Source organism: Pongo pygmaeus, chromosome 4 (assembly GCF_028885625.2).
Source record: "Pongo pygmaeus isolate AG05252 chromosome 4, NHGRI_mPonPyg2-v2.0_pri, whole genome shotgun sequence".
Taxonomy (NCBI): domain Eukaryota; kingdom Metazoa; phylum Chordata; class Mammalia; order Primates; family Hominidae; genus Pongo; species Pongo pygmaeus.
The window spans coordinates 123,412,620-123,430,126 of record NC_072377.2 but is presented as its reverse complement, the minus strand read 5'-3'; the positions used below and the strand labels follow the sequence as shown (position 1 = coordinate 123,430,126).

The 17,507-nt window shown below is 40.3% G+C and overlaps 1 protein-coding gene across 6 annotated transcripts in view; it reads right to left on the bottom strand.

Moving 5' to 3' along the window:
• The window catches only part of DMXL1 (Dmx like 1), a 185,921-nt gene extending 169,023 nt beyond the window's left edge, over positions 1 to 16,898 (bottom strand). For 2 of the 6 annotated variants that reach the window (XM_063665157.1, XM_063665159.1), the window contains exons 1-2: positions 16,668 to 16,838; positions 16,269 to 16,370 (exon numbers count right to left, since the gene is read on the bottom strand). In XM_063665157.1, coding sequence (XP_063521227.1) covers positions 16,269 to 16,355 — 87 coding nt within the window. In that variant the 5' untranslated portion in view covers positions 16,356 to 16,370; positions 16,668 to 16,838. Of the gene's footprint in view, positions 1 to 16,268 lie in introns of all 6 variants that reach the window. The other 4 variants (XM_063665158.1, XM_063665156.1, XM_054489789.2 and 1 more) reach the window with 4 other exon arrangements.
• Positions 16,899 to 17,507: the final 609 nt, after the last annotated feature.

Genomic DNA, 17,507 nt, shown 5'->3' with positions numbered 1-17,507 from the left:
GTGCCAAAACCAATAATAAATTCTTTAAAAATAAACAGTAACAAAGTAAAACACACTATCAGAGAAGAGCATTTAACCACAAAGGATGACAGTAAGAAAGGAAGAGAGGAGTAGAAAAACAACCAGAAAAACAACAAAATGCTAGAAGTAAATCCTTACTTACCAATAATACTTTTTTAAAGGCAAAACCCACAATTACTTTTGCAGCAACCTAATAACACAATGTAAAGGGGCTTTATTCTCCCATGAGAAGGCACAGAGTGGCTGAATAAATGAAGAAAAAAGAGCCAACTCTATACTGCCCACAAGAAACCCACCTCACCAATAAAAGCATACATAGACTGAAAGTAAAGGGGTGGAAAAAGATATTCCATGCAAATGAAAACCAAAAAATAGCTGGACTAGCTATACTTACATCAGATAAAATACACTACAAATCAAAGACAGAATATAAAGAGACAAAGATTACTATATAATGATAAAACAGTCAATCCAGAAATAGGATAAACAATTATAAATATCTCTATCACCCAACACCAGAGCTCTCAAGCATATAAAGCAAACACTGCTGGGCGTGGTGCCTCATACCTGTAATCCCAGCACTTTGGGAGGCCAAGGCTGGCAGATCACCTGAAGTCAGAAGTTTGAGGCCAGTCTAGCCAACATGGTGAAACCCCATCTCTACTAAAAATACAAAAATTAGCCAGGCATGTTGGGGGTGCCTGTAATTCCAGCTACTCGGGAGACTGAGGCAGGAGAATCGCTTGAACCTGGGAGGCAGAGGGTGCAGTTAGCAGAGATAGCGCCATTGCACTCCAGCCTGGGCAACAGAACGAGACTCTGTCTCAAAAAAATAAATAAATAAATAAAAATAAAGCAAACATGAATAGATCTAAATAGAATGCAATACAATAACGTAGGAGAATTTAACACCCCACTCTCAGTAACAGACAGATCTAACAGAAGAATCAACAAAGAAACATCAGTTAAACGATACACTAGATCTAATAGGCCTGACATTTAAAAAACACCCACCTAACCGCTGCAGAATACACATTATTTTCATCAGCACATAGACTATTCCCAAGAATAGACATATCTGAGGTCACAAAACAAGTCTGAACAATTTTTTTAAGAACAGAAATTATATCAAGTATCTTTTCTCACTACAATGGAGTAAAACTAGAAATCAGTAAGAAAACCCTCGGAAACTTCACAAACATGCTCCTGAATGACCAATGGATCAATAACAAAATTAAGAAGGAAATTAAAACTTTCTTAAAACAAATGAAAATGGGAATATAACATAACAAAATCTATAGGATACAGCAAAAGCAGTAATAAGAAAAGTTGAAAGCAATAAATGCTTACATTAAAAAAATAGAAAAAAGAAAAAAAGTAGAAAGACTTCATATAACCTAATAATGCACCTCAAGGAACTTGAAAAACAAGAACAAATCAAACCCAAATTTGTAGGAAGAAAAAATAAAGATCAAAGCATAAATAAATGAAATAGAGACAAAAAAAGATCAACGAAATGAAACTTTTTTAATGAAAAGTTAAAGAAAATCAACAAACCTTTGGCTTGACTAAGAAAAAAAGAGAAGATCCAAATAAGTAACAAATTAAATAGAAGACATAAGAACCAGATCAAAGAAATAAAAAGAATCCTTATGAACAACCATATAACAGCAAATTCAATAAAATCCAGAAGTGAGTGGATAAATTCCTGGACACATACAACCTACCAAGACTGAACCATAAGGAAACAGAAAACCTCACCAAATCAATAATGAGTAATGAGATGGAAGCCATAATAAAAAGTATCTTATCAAAGAAAAGCTCAGGACCTGATGGCTTCACTGCTGAATTCTATCAAACATTTAAAGAAGAACTAACACCAATTCTACTCAAACTCTTCAAAAAAACTGAAGAGAAAGGAAAACTTCCAAACTCATCCTATGAGACCAGCATTATCCTGACACCAAAACCAGACAAAGCAACAACAACAACAACCAAAAACTACAAGCCCATATAACACATGAAGACAGATACAAAAATTCTCAATAAAATACCTGAAAACCAAATTGAACAACACATTAAAAGATCATTCACCATGATAAAGTGGCATTCATCCCAGGGACACAAGGATGGTTCAACATATGTGATATGGTTTGGCTCTGTGTCCCCACCCAAATCTCATCTTGAATTGTACTCCCATAATTTCCATGTGTTGTGGAAGGGACCAGGTGGGAGATAATTGAATCATGGGGGCGGTTTACCCCATACTGTTCTCAACGGTAGTGAATAAGTCTCACGAGATCTGATGGTTTGATAAGGGGAAAACCATTTTGCTTGGCTCTCATTCTCTCTCTTGCCACCGCCATGTGAGATGTGCCTTTCACCTTCGGCCATGATTGTGAGGCCTCCCAGCCATATGGAACTGTAAGTCCAATAAACCTCTTTTGTAACTTGCTCAGTCTTGGGTATGTCTTTATCAGCAGCATGAAAAGAGACTAATACAATATGTAAATCAATAAACGTGATATATCACCTTAACAGAACCAAGAACAAAAACCATATGATAGTTTCAATAGATCCTGGAAAAGCATTTGATAAAATTCAACATCCCTTTATGATAAAAACCCTCAACAAACTGGGCATAGGAGGAACATTCCTCATAATAATAAAGATTATTGATAAAAAACCCACAGCTAATGTCATTCTAAATAGGGAAAAACTGAAGATTTTTCCTCTAAGTTCTGGAACAAGAATGCCCACTTTCACCACTTTTATTCAGTATAGTACTAGAAGTCCCGGTCAGAGCAGTTAAGCAAAAGAAAAAAATAAACGGTAACCAAATTGGAAAGGAAGAAATCAAATTAGCCTTGTTCACAAATGATATGATTGTATACTCAGAACAGCCTTAAGATTGCACCAAAAAAACCTGACAGAACGGATAAACAAATTCAGTAAAATTCCAGGATGCAAAATCAACATACAAAAATCAGCAGCATTTCTATACATCAATGGTGTATAGAATAGCATACACCATTGTATGCTCACCAATGGTGAGCAATTTTACAAAGAAATCAGAAAGCAATCCCATTACAATAGCTACAAAGAACAGAAAAAAATCCAGAATTAATTATTATTATTATTTTATTTATTTATTTATTTATTTTTGAGACAGAGTCTCACTCTGTCGCCCAGGCTGGAGTGCAGTGGTACCAATCTTGGTTCACTGCAGCCTCTGCCTCCCGGGTTCAAGCGATTCTCATGCCTCAGTCTCCCGAGTAGCTAGGACTACAGGTGCACACCACCATGCCTGGCTAATTTTTTTGTATTTTTAATAGAACAGGGTTTCACCGTGCTGGCTAGGGTGATCTTGAACTCTTGGCCTCAAGTGACCTGCCCTCCTCGGCCTCCCAAAGTGACGAGATTACAGGAGTGAGCCCCTGTGACTAGCCAGAATTAATTTAACCAAAGAAGTGAAAGATTTGTACAAGGAAAACTATAAAACTCTGATGAAATAAATTGATGCAGACACACAAAAAATGGAAAGATATTCCATGCTCATGGATTGGAAGAATTAATATTGCTAAAATGACCATACAGAAGACAATTTGAGGATTTTTTTTTTTTTTTTTTTTTGAGACGGAGTTTCACTCTTGTTGCCCAGGCTGGAGTGCAATGGTGTGATCTTGGCTCACCACAACCTCCACCTCCCAGGTTCAAGCAATTCTCCTGCCTCAGCCTCCCGAGTAGCTGGGATTACAAGCATGTGCCACCACGCCAGGCTAATTTTGTATTTTTAGTAGAGATGGGGTTTTTCCATGTTGGTCACATGCTGGTCTCAAACTCACAGCCTCAGTTGATCCACCCGCCTCAGCCTCCCAAAGTGCTAGGATTACAAGCGTGAGCCACAGCACCCAGCCAAGGATCGTTTTTTCTATTTCTGTGAAGACTATCTTTGGTATTCTGATACAGATTACATTCTTCAAAGAAATAGAAAAAATGACCGTAAAATTTAGGTGGAGCCACAAACACCCTAAATAGCCAAAACAATTTTAAGCAAAAAGAACGCTTTTGGGGAAAAGGGCAGGCACAATGGCTCACGCCTGAAATCCCAGCATTTTGGGAGGCCGAGGCGGGTGAATCACTTGAGGTCAGGAGTTCAAGACCAGCCTGGCCAACATGGCAAAACCCCATCTCTACTATAAACACAAAAATTAGCCAGGCGTGATGGTGTGCACCTGTAATCCCAGCTACCTGAAGGCTGAGGCAGGAGAATCGCTTGAACCGAGGCGGCAGAGGTTGCAGGGAGCCAAGAACGAGCGACCGCACTCCAGCCTGGGCAACAGCACAAGACTCCGTCTTAAAAAAAAAAGGGAGGTGGAAATATATGAACAAACATTTCTAAAAAGAAGACATACAAATGGCCAACAGGTATATGAAAAAATGTTCAACATCACAAATCATCAGAAAAATGCAAATAAAAACTATAAACGTATATCATCTCACCCCAGTTAAAATGGCTTTTAACAAGAAGACTGGAAATAGCAGATGTTCTCAAAGATGCAGAGAAAGGGGAACCCTGGTACTGTGTTGGCAGGAATGTAAATTAGTAAAACCACTACGGATAACTGTATGCAGGTTCTCAAAAACCTAATAACTGGTCAGGCACGGTGGCTCAGGGCTGTAATGCCAGCACTTTGGGAGGCCAAGGCAGGCAGATCACCTGAGGCCAGGAGTTTGAGACCAACCTGTCTCACATAAAACCCCATCTCTACTAAAAACACAAAAATTAGCCAGGCGTGGTGGCACACACCTGTAATCCCAGCTACTCCGAGGCAGAGGCAGGAGAATCGCTTGAACCCAGGAGACGGAGGTTGCAGTAAGCCAAGGTTGTGTCACTGCACTCCAGCCTGGGCAACAGAGCAAGACTCTATCTCAAAAAAACCAAAAACCTAATAACTGAACAACCGTATGATCCAGCAATTCCATTACTGGGTATATATCCAGAAGAATGAAATTCAATACATCAAAAAGACATCTATGTGCCCATGTTTATTGCAGCACTACTCACAGTACCCAAGATAATAGAATCAACCTAAGTGAGTGCCCATCAATGGATGAAGAAAATGTAGTATATGTACACAATGAAATATTATTCAGCCATTAAAAAGAATGAAATCCTGCCATTTGCAGCAACAAGGATGGAACTACACTTTGGGAAGTCAAGGTGGGCAGATCACTTGAGGCCAGCAGTTTGAGACCAGCCTGGTCAACATGGCGAAACCCATCTCTACTAAAAAATATATATGTGTGTATTTACGAAAATTAGCCAGGCATGGTGGCACATGCCTGTAATCACAGCTACTGGGGAGGCTGAGGCACAAGAATCACCTGAACCTAGGAAGCAGAGGTTGCAGTGAGCCAAGATCATGCCACTGCATTCCAGCCTTTTTGAGACTCTGACAAAAAAAATAAACAAACAATAAAAAGGATGGAACTGGAGGTCATTCTAAGTGACATAAGCCAAGCTCAGAAAGACAAATATATCACATGTTCTCATTCATATGTGGGAGCTACAAAAGTGGATCTCATAGAGAGTAGACTGATGGTTACCAGAGGGCTAAGGAGGTTGGGGGAGATGACGAAGAGAAGTTGAATAATTGGTACTAATAAACGGTTTGATGGAAGTCATAGACCTAGTGTTGGACAGATCACTACTGTAACTGTAGTTTACAATAATCTATTGTATACTTCCAAACAGCTAGACGAATTCGAATAGTTCTAGCATAAACACAAATATTTAAGGTGCTGGATATGCCAAGTACAGTGATTTAATCTTTACAAATTATATGAATGTATTAAATTATCACATTTACTTTGAAAGCATGTACATCTATTATGCATCAATTAAAATATAAAATAAGGCCCGGCATGGCAGCTCACATCTATAAATAATCCCAGCACTCTGGGAGGCCAACGCGGGAGGATTGTTTGAGCCCAGGAGTTCACGACCAGTCTGGGTAATACAGTGAGACCCCACTCTACAAAAAATTTTAAAAATTAGCCAGGCATGGTGGGACGTGCCTGTCGTCCCAGCTACTTGGGACACTGTGGTGGGAGGATCTACTTGAGCCAAGGAGGATGAAACTGCAGTGAGCTGTGTTCACACTATTGCACTCCAACCTGGGCAACAGAGTGAGACCCTGTCTCTAAAAAAATAAAATAAGCCAGGCATGGTGGCACATGTCTGTAGTCCCAGCTACTCAAGAGGCTGAGGTAGCATGACTGTTTAAACTCAAGAGTTTGAGACTGCAGTGAGTTATGACTGCACCACTACACTGCAGCCTGGGAAACACTGTAAGACTCTGTCTCTAAAAAAAATTAAAAATAAATAAAATAAAAATTGATTTTATAAAACATTCTAAGAACATGTATATATGTGTATGTATGTATGTATGTGTGTGTGTATATATATACACATATATACACATATATACATATATACATATATACACATATACATATACACATATATATACACACATATACATATACACACATATATACATATATACATATACACATATATACATATATACATATATACACATATATATACACACACATATATATATACATGTATATATATATAAAACCTTAAGAAAACTTCCTCTGGGAAATAATTATGACAGTCAGCAGTCAATTCAGACAACAATAAACTTAGGCTCCTGAAGGGCAAGAATCATGTTTATTCATAATGCTTTCTCATATTTTTAGATAGCAGGACCCCAAATGCAGTAAAAACTCAATTTTTATTTCCAAAGGAACTCTTTTCTTAAATCCTTTATAACTTAAGGACAAAAACTACCTTCAAATACACATAAGAACAAAATTCTCCATGCACAGACTCAATTTGTCCTCATTAGTTAAAAGGAAAAGGTTAAGCAAGGGTACCTCTGGTTAAAATTGGTAAAGTCTAAGTTGGTCTTCCATCTTTGTTTCCGCAACTCTATATCTTCTTCACATTAACTTCTCATCTACACTTCTTACATCCAATACTTAGGAGTTCTTATTCCTCCTATAAAAACAAAACTTAACCAGAAGCCAACTATATATACCTGTTAATTGACTTAAGTGTGAAGATGTTTGAGTCAAAGTATGTTCTCAAGCAGTTTTTACACATTAAAATATGTTTTATTTTAAAAAGGTTCTGACTCAGGTAAAGATTTTAGCTACCAATAAACAATGCCTCGCACACATATGGCATCAATAAATGTTAGTTAAATGAATCAAGGAAGAGTGCTATTTCTGTGGGGAGTGAATGGAAAGCTGAAATCACACTTTCTTACCCTAAGGCCTTCCAAGAAGTCACCTTGATTTGACTTTTTGAGGATTTTAAGCTGGGAGTGAAGAAGGGGAGGCAGCCCAAATGCAGCTGTCTTCTTTGCCTTGCCCAGAAGAGACAGCTTAGCCCTTGGAGCTCTTCTGACTCCAGCACAGGTTTTCTTTGTCCCATTTGTTCTCATGTATTTACTAGGCCCTACCTTGCCAGCTGTTTGGAATGCAACATGAAGTCACTGCCCCTAGAGGTAGTACAATTCTAGTGGGTAACAACTAAAAAAGGAATTATAAGATAGGCTACAAATAGGAAGATCATCTAGTCTGACTAGGGACATCAAAATCAAGGCTTTAGGAATGAGTTAGCCAGATTTACATCTTTTTTGCATAAGGAGGGGTAATTGAAAAGTTGCCTGAAGACCTTGTGAAATGGCTTGAAAATAAGAAAGCATTTCTTACTGTGTAAATGGAAAGACGTTAGATATAGCTAAAGTTTAGGGAGGCAGCTATCGCAGAGGGGAGGAAAAGTGATTAGAGACTAGAAAAGTACAGTAAAATGCATTGGGAAGAATTCACACTTTATCCTAATTTGCCTTTTAAAATGATTCCCTCTGGCAATATTGTTTAAGCTGAAGACAAGTATGATTAAATACAGGGACACAGGTTAAAAGGCTACTTCAACAGAGTAACTGCACTACTGAAAAGACAAGTGGAAATATATTAAAATTACCCAGAAAACAGAATCTACAGGGCTTGATTGATTGTATAAGAAAAATGTGGGAGGATTAGGTGTTAGTTAAGGATATTTCCAAATCTTTGGCTTAAAAAAAAATAGCTGGATAATGGAACCATTCACAGAGATAATGAACACAGGAGGACGAACAAAACAAATTGGGGTGTGGGTTGGAAGGTGCACCAAGGTAGGGGAGTTGACTGAGTATAGAACACTTTATTTTACTTAAATTGTTTTTGAGAAGAAGTCTTGCTCTGTCGCCCAGGATGGCGTGCAGTGAGGCAATCTTGGCTCACTGCAACCTCTGCCTCCTAGGTTCAAGCGATTATCCTGCCTCAACCTCCTGAGTAGCTGAGATTATAGGCACCCACCACCACACCTGGCTAATTTTTTGTATTTTTAGTAGAAACAGTGTTTCACCATGTTGGCCAGGCTGGCCTAGAACTCCTGACCTCAAGCAATCCACCCCCTCAGCCTCCCAAAGTGCTGGGATTACAGGCGTGCAGAACATTTTTAAATTGATTATTTGTAGCCACTTCAAGTGGAACAATCCAAGAGGTATTTAAAATTATCAATATGAAGCTCAAGACAGGGATCTCACCATCACAGACTATACACCAGGAGCTGCATGTAGAATGAAAGGAGAAGAGGACCAAGGCCTGGTAGGCCCGACGGTCACCAATATTTAAGGGACAGACAACAAAGATATCTTGCAAAGAACATTGAGAATGACTAAGGGGGTGGGGTTGGGGGGCAAGTATGGTATAACTAAGCCAAGGAAAGTGAAGGAGAAAATGATCAACGTAACAAATGCCAAAGAGAAAGCAAGGTACAAAGGAGATCTGTTGATTCGAATTAGCATCAATGTGGTTACTGGTGACTAAGGAGAAAAAAGCTACCAAAGTATAGTGAGTTAAGAAGTGAGCAGGACATAAAAGTGGCATCAAATACAGATAACTCAAGGACTTTGAAGTCAAAGATAAAGAGGGATGTGGCAGCAAAGGATTTTATGGTTGGCTGTTTTTCAAGATGAGAGTTTTAAGCATGTCTTAGAACCTCTGGAAAGAAAAAAGTAGAGATAACTTTAGGGCTGAGCTCCCAGAGACAGCCTGAATAGATAAGATCCAGGGCATCAGGAAGACTGATTAACCCTGGACAATTCTGGGGGACATTTGTTTTATTGTACCAGGAGGAGAGAAGGAAAGAATGGATGCTGATGTAAGTGGATTTTTCAGCTTGTAGTCAAAAATGAGGGAGCTGCCATCTGAATGATTCCAGGTGGCAAGTTTATATGAGTTAAGAGAGCATTGGGGTGGGAGGTTTCAGAAGGTACAGGAAAGGAAAAATGAGCAGACTGGTGGGAGGATTCCTGGAAAGCTGTGAGGTCCCATTTGAGGTTGGCAAACATGACTTTATTTTCCACAGGAATTTCTTTACATAGTCTAGTAGTGCTCACGAGATATATAGGAACAAAAAAGAACATGAGACTGATCAAGTGTGTGGAATTTCATCAGACTGGCGCAAACAAAAAGGGTCCAGAGAGTTAAAGGATACTGGCAACAAAGAGTGTTGCTAAATTAACTCATGCTAAATTATATAAATTTTAAAGTTAAAATGTGTAGCAATAACTGTGAAACAACAGGTAATAAGGTCAAGAATTAAAGTCTGATTTCCATAGTTATCTTCATCCTGCAACACAGGCATATGAACACCTTGATCTGAATATCTCACAGACTGGGTGCAGTGGCTCATGCCTGTAATCCCAGCACTTTGAGAGGCCAAGGTGGGAGGATCACTGGAGCCCAGGAGTTTGAGACCAGCCTGGGCAACATAGTGGGACCCCATCTCCGCATAAAATAAAAAATTAGCTGGGCATAGTGTGGCACACACCTGTGGTCCCAGCTACTTGGGAGACTGAAGTGGGAAGACTGATTGAGCCCAGGGGATTGAGGCTGCAGTGAGCCGTGATCCCACAACTGCACTCCAGCCTGGGTGACAGAGCAAGACTCTGTCTCAAAAAAATAAATAAAATAAATATCTCACAAATATGTGCTAAGAACAGAGGCATCAGTGGCTGGACAAATAATTCAAGCTCCAAGTCCATATAAGTGGTCTCATTTCTAAAAGAAAATGACATACTAAATCTCCAGTTTCAATGTTCTCCTTAATACTAGAAAGTTTGTGAAAATAAAAGTGAAAATATGAGCCAGGTGCAGCAGCACAGGCTTGTAGTCCCAGCTACTTGGGAGGCTGAGGCAGTAGGATCACTTGAGGCCAGAAGTCTCAGACTAGCCCTGGCAATACAGCGAGACCTCATCTCTAAAAAATTGTTTTAAATAAATAAATGAAACAGAATGGGCTGTGCATGATTTTAAAATAATCCTTGTACCACTAAATTCTTAAATAAAAAATAATCCGTCTACCTGATTTTAAATAAAAACCTAAAACAGCCCAGGCATGGTGGTTCACACCTGTAATCCCAGCACTTTGGGAGGCTGAGGCAGGTAGACTGCTTGAGCTCAGGAATTTGAGAACAGCCTGGGTTACATGGCGAGAACAGCCTGGGTTACATGGTTACACCTGTAATTACAGGGAGGCTCACCTGAGCCCAGGAGTCCCAAACCAGTCTGGGCAATATAACAAGATTCTGCCTCAAAAAAATAAAATAAAATAGCACTGGGCCTGCTGGTTCACCCCCGTAATCCCAGCACTTTGGGAGGCCAAGATGGGAGGATCACTTGAGGCCAGGAGTTCCTGGTCATGCCCGGTCAATACAGTGAGACCCCCATCTCTTTTTATTTAAAAATGTTTTAATTAAAAAATAATAAAAGATCTGTAATCAGAATAATCTATTACTAACCAATAAAATTAAATTGACAGATGAAAATCCTTCCATTAGGCACATACAACATTAGGTTTATCAACTTTAAGAATAAACACGATGCACAGGAAGAACTGAGTCACATGTGTGCTATCAAGCATATAATCAAAATATAACTTTCAACTTTAAATTTTGGCAGAGAATCTTCTCAAATATTCTAAATTTCAATAAAATTCAAGGCTGTAACAGTCAGTATTCTAATTTTAATCAACAATACCAGGTAAATACCCCCAAAAAATTCCTTTCTGGTATATGTCCTATTTAAATGACATAGATTTTAAGTTTGGCATGCAGCAATTATTAACTTTAAAATATAATAAAGTATTGAGAACTAGTATCATTTCAATGATTTTAAAGGTACTTAAACACTATAAAACTTTATGTTTTAAAACAGGCCAACATATTTTAAAGTCCAATTTAGTACCTGCAATATTATATGCACCACAAACATCTTTCTCTTTCTTCGCATGTGAATAGTAGCAATCTTTCCCCTTCTATATTCTCCCCACCCAAAAAGATTCACATGCCCCCTTTCAAAAAAAAAAAAAATACCTTCCCATCCTCCCAATTTGGCAATCGTACTTCTACCAATAAAGGTTTCCTTAAAGTGAACAAAACAGAGCTAAACTCAAGGATGCTTATTACAGAAAGCTGAAGACGACGACTACTTATTCAGCCCTATTTCTCTAATGACACTCACATAATTACAGTCTTTTGATGTCTAATCTAGATTCCCTTAGCTAGAAACACTGAGTTTTCTAATACTAAAGGGAAATTGGAGCTATAACATATTTGCTTTCCCTCCCATAGCTAAGATGTTTAAATTCCAAATCAGAGACAGTTAGTCTTATATATTGGCACAATCTTTCTGTCTCTTGGAAATTATCTCCCTTTCCATATCATTCAAATCACAGTTTCAACCTTAAGTATGGATAAACCACAAAAGAAAAAGAAAAAAAAAAGTATCATATCAACAGTATGCATAAAAATAGAATCTAGAAATGTAGATTCTAATTAACTAGTCTTCTTTTTAACTTGTTGCCTTTTAAAAACAGAAAACATTTAATTCTAAAAACAAAAATTGCAGGCTGGACATGGCAGCTCACGTCTGTAATCCCAGCAGCCTGGGAGGCCAAGGCGGGAGGATCACTTGAGCCCAGGAGTTAGACACCAGCCTGGGCAACATAAGGAGACCCCCGTCTCCGTTTTCTGTTTTTTTTTAAAAGTCCAGATTTCTCACATACTAAGATCAGTAGGAAATTAACAAGGAAAAAGGCATGAAGGAAGCACTCCAGTAAATAAGGAAAAAATAAATAATTTTTGCTTAGCATACCTAAAGTCTCCCCTAGTTGCTCACTTGATGTTGATGATAAAATGCCTAACAACTGACTTTGAAAAAGAAACTAACAGGCAGGGCGCGGTGGCTCACGCCTGTAATCCCAGTACGTGGGGAGGCTGAGGCGGACGGATCATTTGAGGTGAGGAGTTCAAGACCAGCCTGGCCAACATGATGAAACCCGTCTCTACTAAAAACACAAAAATTAGCTGGGCGTGGTGGTATGCGCCTGTAATCCCAGCTGCTTGGGAGGCAGAGGCACGAGAATAGCTTGAACCCGGTAGGCGGAGGTTGCAGTGAGCTGAGATCGCACCACTGCACTCCAGCCTGGGTGATAGAGTGATACTCAGTCTCCAAAAAAAAAAAGAAAAGAAAAGAAAAAAAAAGAAACTAACAGGAATATTTTATTTGGACTCAAATCTAAATGATTAAAGCTATTTTTAAATACAGCAATTAATAATTATATTACTATAAGGTTTCTCTATCCATTTTTCATTAATTCAACCACGATTTATGAAGTATTTTCTATTGTTAGGCATTACAATAAATATAACCTTAATTTTATGAAAACTGACATTTTTGAGAGTTTTACATGTGCTAAACCACGGACTTACAGCTTAGCACTTTTTCATGTAACAACTCTATGAATAATACTATTTTAGTCCCATTTTACAGAAGAGAAAAAAAGAAATTCAAAGAGTAGAACTTGCTAATGGATAAACAGCTAATTATAAGGGACCACATTGGAAATCAACTCCAAGTAATGACCTTACTGTTAGGTTTAAACACTCTTTCAATCACTGTTCTAGGTGCTCACAATGAAGCCTGGGAAGTCATAAACATACAATCTACCAGGCAAGACTGGTTAATGATAGAATAAAGATGCAAAGAAAGTGCTCTGAAAGCACAGGAGAGATGGTCATTGCCCACAAGAGGTTTTCTTACTAAGAGCAAAGTCAAAACAGCTTGATGCCTGTTGAGGTAGTAAAAAAGTATCTAATACTTAGATGAACCTGCGTTGGTAATTTCATATTTTCAAATCTAGAAAATAGGAGAAGTGGCATTCAGTTTCATTTCCATTTAAAACCTGTCAGGCTTTATGAGCAAAACAAGATCTCACATCTTGTAATCTTTCAAACCAAGAACACGTAAGTTATCTGCAAACATGCAAAGGGAGGAATTACAAAAACAGGACTGTCCTAAGAGAAGGCACAAAGTACCAAAAGGAATAAAAGAATTTTTCAAGGAATAAAAGAACTGCAAGAGGAAGATGTCATGCTCCACTTCAAGTAAAATGCAACTGAGAGATATTTTAGTCTTCACATACCATCTACCATTAATGTTTACTATTTTCCTATCAAAGAAAGTCAAAATCAAAAGAGGTTAAAAACAACACACAAGGCTGGGTGCAGTGGCTCCTGCCTGTAATCCCAGCACTTTGGGAGGCTGAGACGGGTGGATCACCTGAGGTCAGGAACTTGAGACCAGCCTGACCAACATGGTGAAACCCCACCTCTACTAAAAAATACAAAATTAGCAGGGCATGGTGGCACATGCCTGTAATCCCAGCTACTCAGGAGGCTGAGGCAGGAGAATCTCTTGAACCCAGGAGGCGGAGGTTGCAGTGAGCTAAGATTGCGCCATTGCACTCCAGCCTGGGCTACAACAGCAAAACTCTGTCTCAAAAAAAAAAAAAAAAAAACACTCAAGAAGTAAACAATAGATTCTGCCTTTTAACATGAGAGAAGAAAAAAGGGCGATTTAAGAGGGATAAATTTAAGGTGTATATAAGTGTCCAGGATAACGAGCGTAATCAACTTAAAGAGTCAAGGATGGATAGGCTGCAAAGGAAAACCCTAACTGTTAAATCCTTAAAATTCCATCAAAACTAAAGAGAGCTGAGCTCTCTTTATACTTAAAAATTTATTTTTAGTTTATTTACTGAATGCTTCCAGAGACCTGGAAGAAATCTGCAGTAGACTTGGTGGGAGATTAAATCCTACTCTGTGGAAATGAACTTTAAAATTCAGCAGAACTGAGCAACAAGCTACATGATGGTACAGGATGACCATCCATCTAATCCTCCTTGGCACATTAACTGATCTCTCCTTAAAAATAATACACAGACATTCACCAAGGTTTTATAGAGGAATGCATCCAGGTATATAAACAGGCCATCATACTGTATATGCTTTGAAGTTCACACCACTGCTTACATAGATTGTGAATGCCTTCTTAGAAAAAATTCTTAGGGCTGGGCATGGTGGCTCACGCCTCTAATCCTAGCATTTTGGGAGGCTGAAGTGGGAGGATCACTTGAGCCCAGGAACTCGAGACCAGCCTGGGCAACATAAGGAGTCCCCTCTCTACAAAAAATAGAAAACTTAGCCAGGCGTGGTGATTAACATCTGTAGTCCTAGCTACTCAGCAGCCTAAGGTGGAAGGATGGCTTGTGCCCGGGAGGTCGAGGCTGCAGTGAGCTGTGATCACGCCACTGCACTCCAGCCTAGGTGACAGACGGAGACCCCATTTCAAAATTTTTTAAAAAGCAAAAGTTCTTAGAATTTACACTGGAGAAAGCACTCATATAAATTTAGGAAACGACAGAGAATGCAACAATACTATCCTATAATTTCCCACTAGGAAAACCTTCTAAGGATGATGTTTACTTCCCTCTCAAGCAGCAAGAGCAGAGAGCAATGCCCAGGTGTAAGGAAACTATAGTTGCTCACTGGGACCCTCAGAGCTCACTCTTTTCCCAAGTATTCAGGCTGGGCAAACATTTAGAATTGGAATCCCGATAAATTAATATGTGTATGAGTCAATCTAAAGGAGAGATACAGTCTCTATTTGAAAACAAAATGCTTGTTGGCACAATTCTAAAAGTACAATTCAGGCATTAAATGCCTACACCATGTTAAATGCTGAGTATTATTTATTCTGAGCAACAAAGACGACAGAAAAATTAAAAGCAGAGAAAAAGATTAGAAATTTAAGACTCCTAAACCTGGGGCATTGGTTACGTTGTTTACTTTGTGTCACTTATACAAAATTAAGTTTTACTTTTATTTTTTTTTAAAGAAAAAAAGCCTACAGCACTCAGTATTCCCAGGCAGTGACAAGTTTTACTTTTAATCACAACTAAAGAGGTATCTACACAAAATTGTAGCAAAAAACATTAGCATTATAAATTTATGTAGATGAAAGTATCACGTGCAATTACTGACTTATATTTTGAAATTGTTATTAAAAAAAAAACTATAGTTAAGGCAGAAAAATGCCACTATACTGACAAGTAGCCCGAAGTTTGGTGCCCTCTTCTTGTCAATATGTGACCAATGAAAAGCAAGTTAAGCAACCTTAACCTGGGATTACCGGGTTATTGTAAAATATCCAAGAAATATTTTTTAAAATGAAAAGGCTTTTTTTTCTTTCCGACGTTATTTCTCAGGGAATTTGAAAAGAAAATAAATGAAAAGCACTGTTTTCAAGGCTAGTTGTTGATAGCAAACAATTGGTAATTGTTTTGAGACACCCACTTTTTAACTACAAAGATACTTGACCTTAACTTAGAATACAAAATGAAACCAATCTCCACTATTCCTAAATTTGACAATTTGAACCTATAGAATGGTATAAAAAAGCCCCCAACTCGTTACTCAACAAAGATTTTTGGACAAACGACTTTGGCAAAGCACCCTGGCCCAAGGAAGACAGACCAAAAACTTTAAAAATCCTACAAAACATTCTAACTTGAGTTCAGGCTCCATACAGTACCTCACTGACCGAAACGGTTTTGCTTCCTTAGTTCTCAAGGGCCAGGTCTGCCGGGCTGTGGGTGGTAAGGACCCCCCTGGGGCGACAAGCCGCTCGCGCCTCCGCCCGTCGTTCTGGGCCAAGCTCGGCCCGGAATGACGGGCAAAGGCCGGGCCACGGGCGACGCGAGGGCCCCCCTCACTCACCGTGAAGCGCTGGTCGCCAATGCTGCCCACGGAGAAGCAGTGGTCGCCAGGGTTCACAGCCCCGGTCAGCACCTGGTGCAGGTTCATGTCGGCGCCCTAGTCCTGCAACGGACACCGCATCCAGCTCATGCCACGGGTCAGCGGCTGCTTCCGTCCCTCCTTCCCTCAGGGGCGGCGGCCGCTCTTCGCTGGCGACAGCAGAAGCAGCGACAGGCGCCTGGAGCCGGAGCCGCTCAGCTGGGGCCCGCGGCTCATCCCGAGCCCTGGAGGGCGAGGCCCGGAGGGGGCGGGTCGGCGAGAGGGCGGAGCGCCGCGCTCCTTCGCGCACCTGTCACTGCCCGCGCTGGCCCAGGTGAAGCTCAGGGTCCCCTCGCCGGCCACGACCCGGGGCCGACTCACCGGCCAGGAAGGCCGCGCTGTCCACACACTTCCTCTGGACCTCGGGCAGCCGCTCCTGACCCAGCCCGAGTGGCGCAGGCAGTACGCGCTCGCACTCCCCGCCTGACCTGTCCCTTCCCGGCACCGGTGCCCGCCACCCCCACAGTCCTCCGCCACTCACTACGCGCCTCTGGATCCCTGCGGCCGAAATATCGCGAGACTTCGCTCGGGGAAGCTGCTGCTGTGGTAAAGAATTCACTTTTTTACCACAGCATGCGTATCAGCAAGTGAACATAAAAACGCCTCTTCTAGTCAGAAACTGGCCAATCTCAACCCCCGGTCCACCTAGGGCTCCGCCCACCGCCGAGAATAAGCCAATCTCTTTGAGGCTTGTACAGGAGAACGCCGTGCGTTTGAGCTTGAACTTGATAAGCCTGGCAGAAGCCTGATGAACCCAGGTTGAGTGAGACGTGGTAAGTTGTGCTTTAGGTTAGGGCTTAATCTAACTGTTGGGCCAGAAAATTTGAAGGGGAGAAGTGCATCCTAAATGGAGTTGCAGTTTCCTCGGTTCTGGTAGGACTACAAGTCCCAATACGCACCGCTCCCCCGGGCGGCCCGAGTGTCTCTAAGTAAATGTGACCCTTCAGTCGTCTACGTTAGCAGCTTAGTGGTTTCTCCAGCCTTGCGCGTGTTCCCAAGTCCCTAAACGGGACGGTTTTTGAAAGGCTCGAACACTTGACAAGTAGTAAAGTGGTATTTTCTTAGCCTAAGTCATCTTAACACATGATTTGAAATAGTGGTGGTAATAACAACACACCAGCCTGCATTGAGCGTTTGTTTTGGAAAAGAACCTAGGAATTC